Here is a 17,929-nt window from a genome sequence, read left to right on the forward strand (position 1 = left end):
AATTCCCTATGTGTCCACAAGTGGGAACCCCTCTGCTCTGACCCACCCACACCCCACACTCCTCAGAGATAACATGCCCTCATGTGATCTTTTTGGAGTCCTGTTGCTATACATGCCACATCGCTGGTGGCTAATGATGTTGGGGTCCTCTTGGCCATTGGACCACTTTTTCCTCTTACTCTCTTTACACCCTTTGATCTTGTATTGTGGCCTTTCCAGAGAGAGGTGACCATTCTTTGATCTAGAATCTGACTTGCAGGAGCCTTTGAGGTGGGTCCAGAATCAGCTGAATTGATACCATTGGGGCAGCCATCACCCTCTCCTCCATGTCCTGCCTCTCCTTCTGGGGCCCTCTTGTCAGTAGGATCCTGATGGATCCTCCTGAAAGTACAGAGACAGTGACCAAGACCCAGCCAGGCCCTCTTGTTGTGTTAACAATTCAGGAAGATGGCGTGGTCACCAAAGAGCCACAGGGAGAGGGCACACAGGTGCCCAGTGCCCTTACCTCTACCAACTGAATTCCATCTACATTTCTGGATACCCACTCTGCAGAAAGCACTCTGCTAGGTACCTGGACATGACCCTGGCTAGAACCCAGTATGTGCCCAGGTCTCCATCCACTGAAGAGACGAGGTATGAAAACCGAAAATGGTGCAGGAGATAGAATTGTTTTCAGGGGACAGAAATCCCCAGAGGAGGAAATGGTTATATCTGCTCAAGGAGGTTGGTTAGGGAAGAGTCTAACCCAGATGTTCTGTCTGAGCTTCATTTTGAAGGATAATTAAGAACCTAAAAGGGTCACAGGGGCATTTCCAGGCAGAAAAAATGTCATATGAGTAACAATCAGCACAGCTATCTTGTTTGACCCCATGGAGGAGGAGATGGCACCCAACCCCAATATTCTTGCCTGGGAATTGCCATGGACAGAGGAATCTGGTGGGCTGCAGTCCATGGGGTCCTAAAAGAGTTGGACACAACTTAGCAACTAAACCACCACCATCTTGTTTGAAGAGTTTCAAATATATTGGACTACAGGCAGCCCTAGAGACAGAGAGGTTTAGAGGAGAATTAAAGCCAGTGGCTTTATTTTATTTTCTGTAACCTTTGGGCTTACTGATAACACTGATTGTTTATTGATTTCCTACAGAATATGAACTCAAGGGAGGTCAAACTGAAGTGCGTGTGATGCTCGGCCAACTACCAAGGCAGAGAGGGCTCCTGTAGGTGGAGCCCAGATGGCCCTTCTGTTGGCTGCAGCTCCAGCCCCACCTCCTTTCTCACCACATAAATCTCGCAACCGCACTGAATCTCCGCCTAATGTGAACAGAAGCTCCACACTGAGAGGCAGGCAGAGGGCAGCACACACAGCTGAAAGGAAACTCAGAGGAAGAAATCGCCAGGGAAAGTGGCCATGGAGCTAATCCCAAGCTTTTCCGTGGAAACCTGGGTCCTCCTGGCTACCGGCCTGGTGCTCCTCTATCTGTGAGTAACCATCAGGCTAATCTCCTTTGTAACCTGGGTCTTGGGGTGCTAAGCAGGAAAGGGGGTTCCCTTAGTTTTTTAAAGTTCAAAGTAAATGGAGGGGAAGTTGCTCAAGCATCACGTGGTATGGGCACCAAGTGGGTTATTATCAATCTTACCCACATCTGTTGAAGGAGTTAACTTTACTCCCGAGTTGCTGTTAGCATAGTTAGGAGGGTTTGTGACATTCTTTGCTCCTGTGAATGACCCTCTGATTGACTACCAGTTTGCATGGACCTAGAGTAGCCAACCAGAGTCCATCAAGAGCAAATTAAAAACAACTGGCCCATGTACAGCATAGTCCTCACTGATTCCCATGGCTGGGAATCCTGGAGGCAAGCAGTAACCTGGGTTTTTGTTTCATTCTCTCTGACTTCTGGATTCTGTACCTGCTGCAAGAATCATGAGGAATGTTTGGCCCCTTTGTCACTCAGGAGTTCCTGCTCCGGACCCTCTTTCCAGGTGTCATTTACACAAGGCACCAGCTACACCCCGACTTTGTTTGGAGGCCTGAGACCAAGCACCCTTTTTTTCATGCCCATCCCTCCCCCTTTTCTGCACCCCTCCTCCTTTTCTGCGCCCCTCCTCAGGGCATCCCTTCCTAAGACTCAATTCCCGCACCCTGTACTCTGCAGAACTATGGAGCCCCAAATGAGAAATCTTAAGATCTAGGGAGACTTGGCAGAAATCTTGAGGTTATATTCATTTCTTTCTCCTTTTCTTTTAATCTCTGGAAGGGTTAGCATCAGTGTACAAATTTATTTTCCCTGTGATAAAAATCTGCTAAGCCTACGTTGTCACAAGCCCCAGAGTCCAATTTGGATTTTAAGCACTTTTTCCTTTTTAAGTATGACACAGGAGGATAAATCAAAACCATCTAGTAGAAGAATTCCTTTAAGTGGTGGGCTACCTGGTATCATGGATTAAGTTGGGAGAGGAGTTATTTTCAACAAGTGCTTAGAGATACCCCTCCAAATCACATATGAGCCCTATGTCAATTTCACTTTCCTTTAGTATAGGAAATCATTTTGACATGCACATGAATAATATTAACCTCATTTTAATTCTTTGAAAGAAATATTAGGAATTCAAAGTATTGCAGCAACATATTTTCTGTCTGATATTATAAAGTTAATTGGTAGAGTTTAATTTCATTCTATATAGTTGAATCTAGTACTAAATAGAATGAAATTAAACTCTGCCAAAATTGGGGCTTCCCTGACAGCTCAGTTGGTAAAGAAGCTGCCTGCAATGTGAGAAACCGGGGTTCAATCCCTGGGTTGGGAAGATCCCCTGGAGAAGGGAGCTGTACAGTCCAGTACTCTGGCCTGGAGAATTCCATGGACTGTCTAGCTGGGGATCCCAAAGAGTTGGACACGACTGAACAACTTTCACTTCACTTAAAAAATTGATATGAGTATTTCCAGCATGTGTTTTTTTCCCCGAAGGATGAAAGAGGACTGTTGTCCAGCACCTAGAAAGGTATGTAAATAAACTCACGCTCCAGAATAATGCCTGGAATATGAATCTAGTGTATAAATATATTCCTGTGATATATCTTTTTAAATATACATGTCCAGCAAGCTATTTTAGTCTTCAGGGCAGATGAGTATACATGGCTAGGAGCCACTGACGATGTGAGAGGCATCCAGAAAAAGATTGGGATGGAGGGGAGAATATTCCTCATTCTTCAGAGCAGACCTCGCAGAGATACTTCTCAGACCTGATCACACACAAGGTCCGTAAGGTTGGCATCTCGTGTGCTGGAAGCCTGGGGACAAGACACAATTCAGTCACACTGTGTGTGGCCCGTCTGACAGTGGGGCTGGTGCTAGCTAGTGTCCCCACCAGGCAAACATCCCTGTAGCCTGAGAAGGTGCTGGTGCAGCCAGGAATCAGCCGCTGCAGGCAATGCTACCATTATGCCGACACAATGTAAAGACTATAAAAATGTTGGCTTTATCTTTAGCCCCTTCCTTTTTACCCAAAGAAGCATCAATGTACCAAAAAGTGGGGAGCTAGAAAGAAACCAAATAATTCACTCAGTCCACCTGCTGCCTTGGTGGAACCATGTGAGTTTAGACACTACACCAGATCTTTCTGTGGGACCAGTGTTGCCAACATGTTCACTCAATGGCTTGGCATCACTTTTGAGTTCATGTAGCACACTGAAAGTTCAGAAGCAGAAACCAGTTTTGCCTTGGTTGTGAAGACAGAGAAAGGAACTGGGGTGGGAATTGCACAGGCCACCCCTTGGTTGTGGCAGCTGGTGCCCACACCTCCACCACTTGCTCTGGAGGAAAAAGAGAGATCGCCAACATGGCTTGGCCAAGGTACGTCCATGGGCACTTCCAACATAGGTCCTTCCACGAAATTTTTTGGGTTTCTCTTATCACATATTGTAAGATTGCTGGATTTATACAGAAATTTGAACCTGTGTTACCTTAAAGGCTAGCTTCCAAAGAAGGAGAGACAGGAGCTTAATCCAATATTCTGGAACATTCTATGGCCACTCATTTTTGGTCATACAAAATGTCTTTTGCCTCCACAGGAAGGTTACTGAAGACTGGTGAAAGTGCCTGTAGGGCATTTTGAACCATTTATACACAGCCTGCTTTTCAGCCATACCTTACTAATTTGCCTCTGCGGAGTTAGCCTTGGAGGTCTAGCAAGTTCATGTTTAAACCATTGATGGCAGCCTCTTCCCTCAGGCTCTCTTTTCCCTCACTCTGTCATCTCTCAGTAACACTAGAGTGAGCAGACTCCAGAACCCTGAGTCGTGGGCTTGCACACATAACACCCAAAGGATAACCTACAGGCAGGCCTGCTATAGGGAGCACCAGCCTCCATTGGTTTTTAAGGTAGTTGAAGTCAGAGGCAGTAATCTAGCTGCTTTGTGATTGAGCATCTTCAGGAAAATGAGTGCACCTGGGGCACTGTGCTTAGCAGGTGAGTATCACTGGTTGGAGGACCAGATGCCATGAGGGGGGAAATGGTCTGGAAATGGATCCTTTAGTCATTGGGTCATTTCTACAGTTTCAGGGAACATAAGGGCCAGTCATCCTTCTTTGTAGTCCAAATCAACCAAATTGCCTGACGACAGAGACATGGGTGTAGCTGAAAGGTGCTCAATTTCTATGATGGCAATGGAAGACTTGAGCACAGTTTTCATTCTACAGATAAGAACACTGTGCTTCAAGAATTCAACCATTACAACATAAGAGTTGAACACAAGCACTGTGATACCATGACAGTTGATCTGATGATTAAGTCAGCTACTAAACGACTAACAGGCCGGATGAACTGAAGAAAGGCATGGTTCACATTTTGTCAGATGGAGCAAAATTTCATCATACTGCTCAGAACAATGCGCAATTTAAAACTTATAAATTATTTCTGGAATCTTCCACTTAATATTTTTAGACCAATATGTTAACCACATAGACCATGGGTAACAAATCATAGACTGCAAAACTGTACCTGGGTGTGTGTGTGTGTGTTGGGTTACTGTATAGTTTTTAAAGATGTCTCCATTGGGTGGAACTGGGTTAAGAGTAATTGAGATCTTTCAGTACTATTTCTTATAAATTCTTATGAATGTACTATTATCTCAAAATAAAAAAATATTAAAGAGAGAATTCCCTGGTGGTTCAAAGGTTAGGACTTTTTACTCTCACTGCCAAGAGCCCAAGTTTGATCCCTTGGTCTGGGAACAAAGATAATGCACGTTCTGCATACTGTTCCGTGCAGTCAAAAAAAAAAAAAAAATGGTAGAGTAAATAAAACCATCTGCACATGAAGCATGATTATATGTTTTCTAAGAACACATATAGAAAATAGACACTGAGCATATTAAGCTGATCACTTACTGATAGGAAAGATGATAAGAATGGAGTGAAAAATGAGTATAAAGGATATATTTTGTTAACAGGTGAAAAAGTTTTATTTTATTTTTTTAATTTTATTTTATTTTTAAACTTTACATAACTGTATTAGTTTTAAATTAAAAAAAAAATACTCTTAATTCAGTTGGTTCACACTTGGCTTGTGCATCCTTGCTAAGTTGTTTCAGTCATGTCTGACTGTTGGCAACCCTATGGACTGTAGCCCACCAGGCTTCTCTGTTCATGGGATTCTCCAGGCAAGAGTACTGGAGTGGGTTGCCATTTTCTCCTCCAGGGACCTTCCTACCCCAGGGATCAAACAAGTATCTCCCAGGTCTCCTGCATTGGTAGGCAGATTATTTGTGACTTAGCTGCCTGGGAAGCCCAGATATACTCATAGATATCATATAACTGACTCAGGTAGGTAGGCAAAATATAGCTCCATTTTTATCTCCAGGTGGAAAGCGTTTGCACAACCACTGATGTAATTCAAGTCATTGTGCCGCTACAGTGACCATTAAGTTTGCACTTGCCATGTTTGGGGCAGTTATGCTAACTGGCTCATTTTAATTGTTTAGATAATTAATTTGTAAAGATATATTGCCACCCTTATGACACCACCTTTATGGCAGAAAGCAAAGAAGAACGAAAGAGCCTCTTGATGAAAGTGAAAGAGAAGAGTGAAAAAACTGGCTTAAAACTCAACATTCAGAAAACTAAGATCATGACATCTGGTCCTATCACTTCATGATAAATAGATGGGGAAACAATGGAAACAGTGAGAAACTTTCTCTCTTTGGCCTCCCAAATCCCTGCAGATGGTGACTGCAGACATGAAATTAAAAGAGGCTTACTCCTTGGAAGAAAAGCTATGACCAACCTAGACAGCATATTATAAAAGCATATATAAAGCAGAGACATTACTTTACCAACAAAGGTGCATCTAGTCAAAGCTACGGTTTTTCCTGTGGTCATGTATGGATGTGAGAGTTGGACTATAAAGAAAGCTGAGCACCGAAGAATTGATGCTTTTGAACTGTGGTGTTGGAGAAGACTCTTGAGAGTCCCTGGGACTGCAAGGAGATCCAACCAGACAATCCTAAAGGGAATCAGTCCTGAATATTCATTGGAAGGACTGATGCTGAAGCTGAAATTCCAATACTTTGGCCACCTGATGCAAAGAACTGACTCATTGGAAAAGACCCTGATGCTGGGAAAGATTGAGGGCGAGAGAAGGGGACAACAGAGGATGAGATGGTTGGATGGCATCACCGACTCAATGCACATGAGTTTGAGTAAACTCCGGGAGTTGGTGATGGACAGGAAGGTGTGCTGCAGTCCATGGGGTTGCAAAGAGTTGGACAGGACTAAGTGGCTGAACTGAACTGAATTGCCATTAAATAATAAAGCAAATTATGCTTAATAAACTAATATTATTTTAATTAAAATAAAAAGCTGTGCTTGTTTTAATGCCTGCTTGTGAAGACAGAGTTAAGAAGAATCAGATCTTAAAATGAGGTCAGATCATGGTGGGAGCTCCAATGCAAAGAACTGGCTCCTTGGAAAAGACCCTGATGCTGGGAAAGATGGAGGGCAGGAGGAGAAGGGGGTGACAGAGAATGAGATGGTTGAATGGCATCACTGACTCAATGGACATGAATTTGAGCAAATTCCAGGAGATGGTGAAGGACAGGGAAGCCTGGTGTGCTTCAGTCCATGGGATCACAAAGAGTCAGACATGACTGAGCGACTAAACAACAACAACATAAAGGGAAGGAAAAGGATAAGTATAAGAACAATGCCATGTTATGCTCTAGTAACTGTCATTGGGTGGATGCAGCTATCCAAAATCTCATGTTTGAGACAGAAAAAAAAATTTCCCCTGTGTTCTTAGAATGAGAATCTCTAAATCATGGAAGAGTCAACTTACTAAATACATATGAATGAATTTTTTGGAGGAATTATAGCCTAAACCTCCCGGGAGCTCTCAAATTGTAAATATTTATCAAGCATCCACTAGGATTGGGACCATCAAAATTTAAGCTGCTATTTGTGGTCTCACTATGGAGGAGGGAAAGGAGTTGATGAGTGAAAGTAATTATTGCGTTTGGAATTGCTGTTATTATTTATCTCCTACATATTATCTCTCTAGGCTTATGGTTCCAGTTTCGAGTTAGTGACTGGCCAGCTCTAGCATTTATTCCACAATCTGTGACCTGGATTTTCTCTCTCAATTCATAGATATGGAACATATTCCTATGGGCTTTTTAAGAAGTTGGGAGTTCCTGGGCCAAGACCTCTACCTTATTTTGGAAGCATTCTGTCCTACCAAAAGGTGTGTGTTGCTTGATGTCCCTTTTTTGCTTCTTATGGTTGCAAATCCCAGCTGAGTTCCATAGTAAAAATTCTCCTCCTCAGGAGGTAGTTGAGAGTTTTCTTACTTCCCAGAAATGGCATTGTAGACCCCACCACACATGCCCTCTTTACCCGAGGCCTCTATTGTCAGCTGTCAGGAGCCTCATGTTTGCCTCCTCAGACAGTCGAGGTCTCTTGGCTGAGTCAGCACAGGACTTGAAGTTCCGTCTTGTAAGCTTTGTGAAGAGGATCTTCTCTCTGCCAGGTGCAGATTCCCAGCAAGGCACAGCTCTACTAATTGTCAGGAGAAAAGCATGAAGGGATGCCTGGTCGTGGCTCATTAAGCAGTGTACAGTATAGTTAGACGAGTCCTGTTGGTAGCATAAGCTCTGTGTACCCTTTTGTCCCTTTCCTCCTGAATTGTTTGGACACTTTAGTTTTTAACGTATCAGGTAATTTGCACATACTTGGATTCTCTCAAGAACTGCTAATTCCTGCAGTTGTTGTTGTTGTTGTTGTTGTTTCTTCCATTTTCTGCTCTACCTCTTGCTATACACGACATCTTTTGGGATTTGAGAGATGGAACAAAAGCTTTCTGCTTTTCTTCTGTGCCTTCAGGGCAGGCACCTCACGGGTGAGTTTGAGCAGGGAATGAGTGTAACTGAGACACATTGGTGGTTGTCTATTTGCTTCAGATATTTAATGACCAAACAAGTTGTGGAGTTTTTAAAAATAAGACAGAATCACATATGCAAATACACTAGAAAGGATATGATTTGACAAAATTATTAAAAATTTAATTTAATGTTTAATTTAACTGGAGGGAATGTACCAGATGGCAGATGGATTGTGAATTCTGGCTGAACCTTAATATTCATCATGCTCTGATGATTCCCCCAGGGCCCGGTCCCTCAACTGAAGGTCGTGAGCTATGTCCATGTCCATGGGCAGAGCCCTGTGTGCCGGCTGCTCTCTAACTCAGATTTCCTTTCCTTTCCAGCAGACATGAGGATTGTTTCTTAGATCCCAATTCTCCCAACTGAGATTGTCATTATCTCATTACTGCCTAATAACTTTCTGAAAATTTTTCCATCTGAAGAAGCAGTAATTGCCTATCAACCTTTCCCAGACGAACTTCTTAGTAGATGCACCTAAAAACCCACATTTCTGAGAACTTCATTTGCTTTGCTGTTTGTGGTTCAGTTGCTCAGTTGTGTCCCCATGGACTGCAGCACACCAGGGTTCCCTGTCCTTCACCATCTCCTGGAGTTTGCTCAAACTGATGTATTGAGTCAGTGATGCCATCCAACCATCTCATCCTCTGTCACCCACTTCTCCAGTATCAGGTTCTTTTCCAATGAGTCAGCTTGTTGCATTAGATGGCCAAAGTATTGGAGCTTCAACTTCAGCATCAGTTCCTTCCAATGAATATTCATGGTTGATTTCCTTTAGGATTGACTGGTTTGATCTCCTTGCAGTCCCAGGGACTCTCAACAGTCCTCTCCAACACCACAGTTTGAATATCACAATAGAAACTTAGCAAAAGGCTTTTTTTTTTTTAAGTTATAGAAGTAAAAACTCAGGCCAGGCACGTAAACTGCATTGTCCTTTGTGTAGTTGTGGCATCTTCCCGTTTTTTCTGTGTTGAGCTGGAAAACTAGAAGGCGAGTCCACTTTGTCATTCATTCAATCACTCACTCACTTTCTCATTCAGCACACACTCCTTAGACTTATTTAAATCTGTGAAATTAAAATACATCACTGGTGCTTTAACATCCTTATTCTGTTAGAATTCGCATGAGATAAATGAAAAGGCTGCTTAACTAGGAGATGAAAGGGTGTGTAGGAAATGCTTACTTCTCTCAGCTTCAGTTTTCTCACATGTCCATGGGGGATTAGAGAGTAAAGGATTTTAGACAACACATGCACAAGGAAAAGCCTTCAGAAAGACAAGGAGTAAGAAGTATTCATTGACAGGGGTAAGCGTTTTAGTATCTACAATATTCAAAGAAAATTCAAGAGTGATTTTAAATTGTCAGTTTCACATATCTCCTCTATTTTCTCTCCTTTCCTTTAAGACATTTGTGAATAAGAAGTTCCCTCCAACTGCCAGTGAAAAATGATAGCTTTGTGAATTAGAGGTAGGGTTCAATACAGTATATTAATAACATAATTTTGCTTTTCCTTGCAGGGTATGTGTGAGTTTGATGAAGAATGTTTTAAAAAGTATGGGAAAATTTGGGGGTGAGTATTCCAGAAACTTTTGTTGGATACACTTGTTATAATTAGCCACTCTCCCTCCCCTCTTGGTATGGAGGGGGGTATCCAGAGCTTCTTGGAGTGAAGTCATTTGTTGTAAAGCTTTGGAGACTTATTTGACCTGAGATCCTAGAAGCCACCAGGTATGCAGGTCCACAGTCTGAATCAGGCCTGGAGAGTCACAGGTCATCATTTTTCTCCAGACTTTGACACCCAGGGACTCCTAGCATCACGTTCTGTCAGGGTCTCACTCTTTCTCCCCTTTTCCATTTTTTCTCTCCTTAGGTTGCCTTTAATTGCATAAATGCATTATTCCAGAACATTCTAATATGGGCCTATAAATGCATTTTATGACCCTTTCCCACATTTTTCTCTCTCTTTTTAAAATATATATATTTTATTGAAGTAGAGTTGACTTACAATGTTTCAGGTGCGCACAGGTGATTTGGTTATACAAATACACATATATTACTTTCAGAATTATTTCCCATCATAGGTTATTATAAGATATTGACTATAGTTCCCTATTCTATACCATAAACCTTTGTTACTTGTTGCATATCTATTTTTAAATTAGAAATCTAGCATTCTATTCATACTAAGTCAAATAAGTAAAATTGAAATGTCATAATTTTTTTAGTTAGGCAAAAATTCATGTTTTCTAAAATATATATATTATACATATTTATATATAGTATACAAATGCTTTTCTACTGCACTTGATAAAGGTTCAAGAAAGAACATCAAAGAGAAAAAAGGAGATGGAGAAACTGGAGAACATAAACTAAATGAAATGGGAGCACTGAATATGAAATATAAAAAGTGAAATAAACTAGATAAAAGTAAAAGATCATCATATAGTCCAGTTGTTTTTAAACATGACTGTTCATTAGAAATGTGGAGCTCTGGAGGAAAAAAAGCAATACCTGAGCATTTGTATTTTTCAAAAAGTTTCAAGATAATTCTGATATGCATCTGGATTTTAAAAAGTGATTACAGGTTTTTCTATTAGATCCTAGTTTTGGTGATATAGACTTCTATTATTTTTCTGTTGACCAGTCATGATATAGTGTTATTAAGTGAGTAACAGTGTCATAATCACAATAGTAAAAGATGTTTATCAGTTTTCACAATCAGTCAGACAAAAATAAAAGATAATTACAATTGCAAGCCATAATGGGAACATGATTAAATAAACAATATAAAACAATTACATACAATTTGGGGGGGAGTGTCAAGCAGAGTGATGCGGTAAGTGGAAGTGCATACAGGCATATGTTTTCATCCACCCGGCCAGTCTATGTATTTTGGTTGGTCCCTTTAATCCATTTACATTTAAGGTAATTCATTACATTTAAGATAATGATTGATATGAATGATTCTATTACCATTTTTTAAATTGTTTTGGGGTTATTTTCTGTAGGTCTTTTTCTTCTCTTGTGTTTCCTGCCTAGAGAACTTCATTTAGCATTTGTTGTAAAGCTGGTTTGGTGGTGCTGAATTCTCTTAACTTTTGCTTGACTGGAAAGCTTTTGATTTCTCCATAAAGTCTGAAGGAGAGTCTTTCTGGGTAGAGTATTCTTGGTTGTAATTTCTTCCTTTTCATCACTTTAAATATATCATGCCATTCCCTTCGGCTTGTAGAGTTTCTGCTGAGAGATCTACTCATAGCCTGATGAGAGTTCACTTGTGTGTTAGTTGTCATTTTCCCCTTGTTCTTTTAATGTTTTATCTCTGTCTTTAATTTTTGTCAGTTTGATTACTGTGTGTCTTGGAGTGTTCCTCCTTGGGTTTATCCCGACCAGGACTCTCTGTGCTTCCTGGACTTGGTTGACTATTTCCTTTCCCATGTTAGGGAAGTTTTCAGGTGTTTTCTCTTCATATATTTGCTCAGGCCCTTTCTTTCTCTCTTCTCTTTCTGGGACCCCTATAATATGAATGTCGATGTGTTTAATGTTGTCCCAGAGGTCTCTTAGGCTGTCTTCATTTCTTTCCATTCTTTTTTCTATGTTCCGTTCTGCAGTAGAGATTTCCACCATTGTGCCTCCAGGTCATTTATCTGTTCTTCTGCCTCAGTCATTCTGCTATTAATTCCTTCAATGGCACCCCACTCCAGTGCTCTTGCCTGGAAAATCCCATGGACGGAGGAGCCTGGTAGGCTGCAGTCCATGGGGTCGCTAAGAGTCGCACACGACTGAGCAACTTCCCTTTCACTTTTGACTTTCATGCATTGGAAAAGGAAATGGCAACCCACTCCAGAGTTCTTGCCTGGAGAATCCCAGGGACAGGAGAGCCTGGTGGGCTGCCATCTATGGGGTTGCACAGAGTTGGACACGACTGAAGCAACTTAGCAGAAGTGTGTTATTCTGGAGAAGGCGATGGCACCCCACTCCAGTACTCTTGCCTGGAAAATCCCATGGATGGAGGAGCCTGCTAGGCTACAGTCCATGGGGCCGCTAAGAGTCGGACAGGACTGAGCGACTTCACTTTCACTTTTCACTTCCATGCATTGGAGAAGGAAATGGCAACCCACTCCAGTATTCTTACCTGGAGAATCCCAGGGACAGAGGAGCCTGGTGGGCTTCCGTCTATGGGGTCGCACAGAGTCGGACACGACTGACGTGATGCAGCAGCAGCAGCAGCAGCAGTGTGTTATTCACCTCTGTTTGTTTGTTCTTCAATCCTTCCAGGTCTTTAGTAAGTATTTCTTGCATCTTCTCAATCTTTGCCTCCATTCTTTTCCCAAGATCCTGGATCATTTTCACTATCACTGTTCTGAATTCTTTTTCTGGAAGGTTGCCTATCTCCATTTAGTTGTTTTTCTGGGGTTTTATCTTGTCCCTTCATCTGGGACCTAAGTTTCTGCTTTTTCATCATGATTATCTTTCTTTCTTTCTTTTTTTTTTTTTTTGAAGAAAGGGAGAATCACTTTTTATTTGTTCCTGGTAGAGTCTCAGGGAACAATAATTGAGATAGACAAGCAGAGACAACTGGCTGGCTGTTGAGGCAACACTAGTACAAGGAATCATGGCGTCAGTCACTCCAGCAGCTTCCAGCAGCTCAGCACAGACGCAGACAGCCACTGCGCACACAGCAGCTGGGAGCACGCTCTCAGTCTCCATGGCAGATGTCAGAGGCTCTGGCTCTGTCCTGAGTAGCAATATGGGCGGACTTCTGCAGTTCCAGAGGTTATTTAGCATTTTGGCTTCCCTTGTAGCATCCTTGGTGGTGGTTCCTTAGGCAAGTTCAGTAGCATAGCTGTCCTGGACTCCCAGTTAAATTAATTTTTAAAATTTTTTTTCTATTGAAGGATAATTGCTTTACAGAATTTTGTTGTTTTCTGTCAAACCTCAACATGAATCAGCCATAAGTATGGGGTTGCAAAGAGTCAGACATGACTGAGCAACTTCACTTTCACTTTTCACTTTCATGCATTGGAGAAGGAAATGGCAACCCACTCCAGTGTTCTTGCCTGGAGAATCCCAGAGACGGCAGAGCCTGGTGGGCTGCCATCTATGGGGTCACACAGAGTCGGACACAACTGAAGCGACTTAGTAGCGGCAGCAGCAGCAGCAGCAGCAGCATATATATATCCCCTCCCTCCTGAACCCCCTCCTATTTGCCTCCCCATCCCACCCCTTTAGATTGATACAGAGCCCCTATTTGAGTTTCCTGAGCCATATAGAAAACTCCCGTTGGCCATCTATTTTACACATGGTATGTAAGTTTCCATGTTACTCTTTCCATACATCTTACCCTCTCTACTCTCCCCATGTCCATAAGTCTATTCTCTATGTCTGTTTCTCCATTGCTGCCCTGTGAATAAATTCTTCAGTACCATTTTTCTAGATTCTGTGTATATGCATTAGTGTACGATATTTATCTTTCCCTTTCTGACTTACTTCACTCTGTATGATAAATTCTAGTTCAACCACCTCATTAGAACTGACTCAAAGGCATTCCTTTTTATGGCCGAGTAATATTCCATTGTGTATATGTACCACAACTTCTTTATCCAGTCATCTGTCGATGGACATCTAGGTTGCTTCCATGCTCTAGCTATTGTAAATAGTGCTGCAATGAACAACGGGATACATGTGTCTTTTTCAATTTTGGTTTCCTCAGGGTATATGCCTAAGAGTAGGATTGCTGGGTCATGTTTTATTCCTAGTTTTTTAAGGAATCTCCATACCATCTTTCATAGTGGCTATATCAATTTACATTCCGACCAACAGTGCAAGAGTGTTCCCCTTTCTCCACACCCTCTTCAGCATTTGTTGTTTGAAGACTTTTTGATGAGGGCCATTCTGACCTGTGTGAGGTGATATCTCATTGTAGTTTTGATTGGCGTTTCTCTAATAATGAGTGATATTGAGCATCTTTTCACATCATGATTAACTTTCTGTAATATGGTTTGTGTTTTAGCTGTTGGAAGACTGTGCTTCTTCTTGCTTCTGTCTTCCCTCTGATGGCTGAGGCCAAGAGGCTTGTATAAGCTTCTGGATGGGAGGGACTGGCAGTGGGAAAAACTGGATCTTTCTCTGGTGGGCAAGGCCTTGCTCCGGTGGTTGTTTGGCTTGAGGCGACCCAGCCCTGGGTCTACAGGCTCTATGGTAGGGTTAATGGTGACCTCTAAGAGGGTTTATGCCAAAGGGCAACTTCCAGTGCCCCCCTGTGGTGATCCCCTGCCAACCCACTTCTCCACAGGAGGTCCTCCAATACTAGCAGATAGTTTTGGTTCAGTCTCCTGTGGGGCCACTGCTTCTCTCTGGGTCTTGGTGTGCACAAAATTTTGTTTGTGCCCTCCAAAACTGGAGTCTCTGTATCCCCTGGTCCTCTGGAAGTCCTATAATCAAATCTCACTGGCACTCAAGGCCAGATTCCCTGGGGATTCCCAGCCCCTTTGTCAGATCCCCAGGCTGGGAAGCCTGAAGTTGAGTTCAGAACCTTGGCAACAGTGTGGGAGCTCCTTTGGTATTGTTCTCCTGTCTGTGGGCCGCCCACCGGGCAGGTATAGGATTTGATTTTATTGTAATTGTGTCCCTCCTACCTTCTCGCTGTGGCTTCTTCTTTGTCTTTGGATGTGGGTATCTTTTTTTGGTGTGTCCTAGTATCCTCCTGTCAATGGTTTTCCAACAGCTAATTGCAAATTTGGTGCTCTTGCAGAAAGAGATGAGCACACGCCCTTCTACTCCACCATCCTGCTGAAGAGGAAGCCTGCACTTCTCTTTTGACCTAGTTATTCCATTGCTGAGAATTTATTTCAGGGATATACTTGCACACATGCATAAGTAAATCTGTATAAGGACATTTATTCCTGCTCCAGAAGAATGAGGCAGCTCTATGAGTACTCCTATGGGTTTGTAAAATAAAGGCTAAACATCCCTCCCCCATATGATCACATGATTCTCTTTTAGTTAAAACCCAAAGTCCTTTATTTAAATTTTGGCTTTAATATGTCCTTTGGGAAAAGAGATGGGAGTTATAGGTAAACATAATGGGAAATTGTTTCTGCTCAGCTTTTTACTTTCTCTACAAGTACGGAGTTTTTGTTGTTGTTTTTTTTTAATTTTCAGGTAAAGTTTTCTGATAGAATTGTGTTCAATGATTGTTTTATCTACTGTTTTTCTGACTTTGAGGAGATGTAGGGTATACATATCTAACCCAAGTGTGTCAGGTGGGCTTTAGGAGCCGTTGGAGGTTTGGTGAAAGCAGAGGGAGAGGTGTCTTGTGGTGCTTCTTTGCCAACAGCAAGTGGCAGAGGCTCTACCTGTCCAGACCTCTTCATCTTCTCTTATCAAGTCCTCAGAAACCATGGGATCTTGCCAAGTAGTTATGGCCCCAAAACTCAACCTGGTTGAGTGGAAAGAATACATAGCACTGGGACACTACTGGCCCAGCTCCAACTGCCCCTCCAGCGCTTAGTACCTGTGAGCTCTGGATGGAGTCACTTTTTCATGGTAGGTCCCAGTTCTCTCTTTAGAAAATGCTTCTCATGTTGGATGTGAATGAGGACCACCTGGGAGAGCTTGTTATAAATACAGACTTTGACCCCACTCATCAGTACACCAAATCAGTATGAACTGAGGTGGGTTCAAAAATCTGAATTGGAACTGGTAGTGAGAGAAAGTATTAAGGCTGGAGTGACATCACGGATATAAAGGGTCACCCCAAACCACTGTCTCTTCTCCACCCAAGTATTGTTGCAAAACCGTGATGGGAAGAAGGGAATCATCCAAGTAACATGGTCAGTCAGGTGGAAGAGCACATTAAGTGCCTCCTCAATCCCTCCTATCATTGCTCCAGCACTAAGTGCTCTTGACACCCACTTACACCCTCTGAGTTTCTTTTTATATAAATTTATTTATTTTTAATTGGAGGTTAATTACTTTACAATATTGTATTGGTTTTGCCATACATCAACATGAATCCACCATAGGTGTACACGTGTTCCCCATCCTGAACCCCCCTCCCACCTCCCTCCCGGTACCATCCCTCTGGGTCATCCCAGTGCACCAGCCCCGAGCATCCTGTATCCTGCATCATACCTGGCCTGGGGATTCGTTTCATATGGGTGGGATGATTTGGGAGAATGGCACCCTCTGAGTTTTAGAACAGATTTTGGAAATGGGCAGAAGTAAATGCAGTGTTTCTCTGCAATCTTTACATGTAATCACAAAACCATTTGAAATTCTTCTGTGGAGTTAAAGGAGGAATAGGGAACATGGAGAAAATCTTCCAATTCATTCTAGCCATTGCAAGTGATTGACCGTGAAACCAAAATGTCAGAAGACAGTGTAAATAACTCAGAGTAAACCTCATGCCAGTGGCCCATTCCCATGAACGGGCATCCTGACAGGAGATGAGGTCAAATGGTGACGTGTCACATCTGAGGAGTCAGCTTTGTGTGATAGGTGGGTCAAACGTGGGCCTGCCAAGCTGGTGATGGATGTCACCTACATGGAGCCCGAGGCCCACAGGACCCATGTAATGAAAGAAAATATTTAGAAAATGAATTAAATAGGCTCCTCTGAAAGTTTTTTTCTCTTTTTCCTTTTGTTCAAATTATCCTAAACTTGACGCTACCAAGAATATCTCACTATTTAAAATATTTCCTTAAAATTATAAACTAGTAAGCAAATTTTAGACAATAGGGCAAAAAAACTTTCATAATCCCACTGTCACTGGTAGAGCATTCCAAATCTCCCTCCATTTGCAGATACTTTGTTACATATTCATAATCAATGTGTCAACAGTTTTTATCTAATATTATACGCATGTTCATACTTTGGGTATATCTTCAAAAATGACTGAGTAGATTGACTCTCCTTAATTATTTTTTAATTTTCAAATAATTTACTTCAACTATTTACTAAGATAACTTCCTTTTTGACAATGAAATATATTAAACCTATAAATATTATGGAGAATGGTATAGGAAATACCCATGTCCCTACCACCTACAATTAACGATGTTTCCATGGTAGTTTTAACTATGATCTTAGAAGGATAGATGATGTAATGGTAGGATGAACATCTGGACTTCCAGGTGTGGTTTCACCTGCAAAATGGCTCCGTAAGTCTAATCAGCTCTGTTCCCCACACAGGGTTTTTGAAGGTAAACAGCCTCTGTTGGTTATCACAGATCCAGACGTGATCAAAACAGTGTTAGTGAAAGAATGTTATTCTGTCTTCACAAACCGGAGGGTAGGCATCCATTTTTTTTTTAATTTAAAATGTATTTGTTTCTAAGATATGCATTTTGAAATATATTATAAATTCATAGGATGTTGTCAAAAGAGAAAAATACAAAGAGACTGCATGTAATGTACCTTTTGTCCTGGTTTTTCCAATGGCAATACATCAATTAATTAGAATACAATTTCAAAGCAGAAAATTGACACTCATAG

At 41.9% G+C, this 17,929-nt stretch overlaps 1 protein-coding gene across 1 annotated transcript in view; it reads left to right on the forward strand.

The window, feature by feature from the left end:
• The first annotated feature begins 1,303 nt into the window (after window positions 1-1,303).
• The window catches only part of LOC102405926 (cytochrome P450 3A24), a 49,158-nt gene continuing 32,532 nt past the window's right edge, over window positions 1,304-17,929 (forward strand). Inside the window, exons 1-4 of the mRNA XM_006053609.4 lie at window positions 1,304-1,482; window positions 7,647-7,740; window positions 9,952-10,004; window positions 17,627-17,726. Of these exons, the coding sequence (XP_006053671.3) occupies window positions 1,412-1,482; window positions 7,647-7,740; window positions 9,952-10,004; window positions 17,627-17,726 (318 nt within the window). The 5' untranslated portion in view covers window positions 1,304-1,411. The remainder of the gene's footprint in view (window positions 1,483-7,646; window positions 7,741-9,951; window positions 10,005-17,626; window positions 17,727-17,929) is intronic.

This window comes from Bubalus bubalis, chromosome 24 (assembly GCF_019923935.1).
Source record: "Bubalus bubalis isolate 160015118507 breed Murrah chromosome 24, NDDB_SH_1, whole genome shotgun sequence".
NCBI lineage: Eukaryota > Metazoa > Chordata > Mammalia > Artiodactyla > Bovidae > Bubalus > Bubalus bubalis.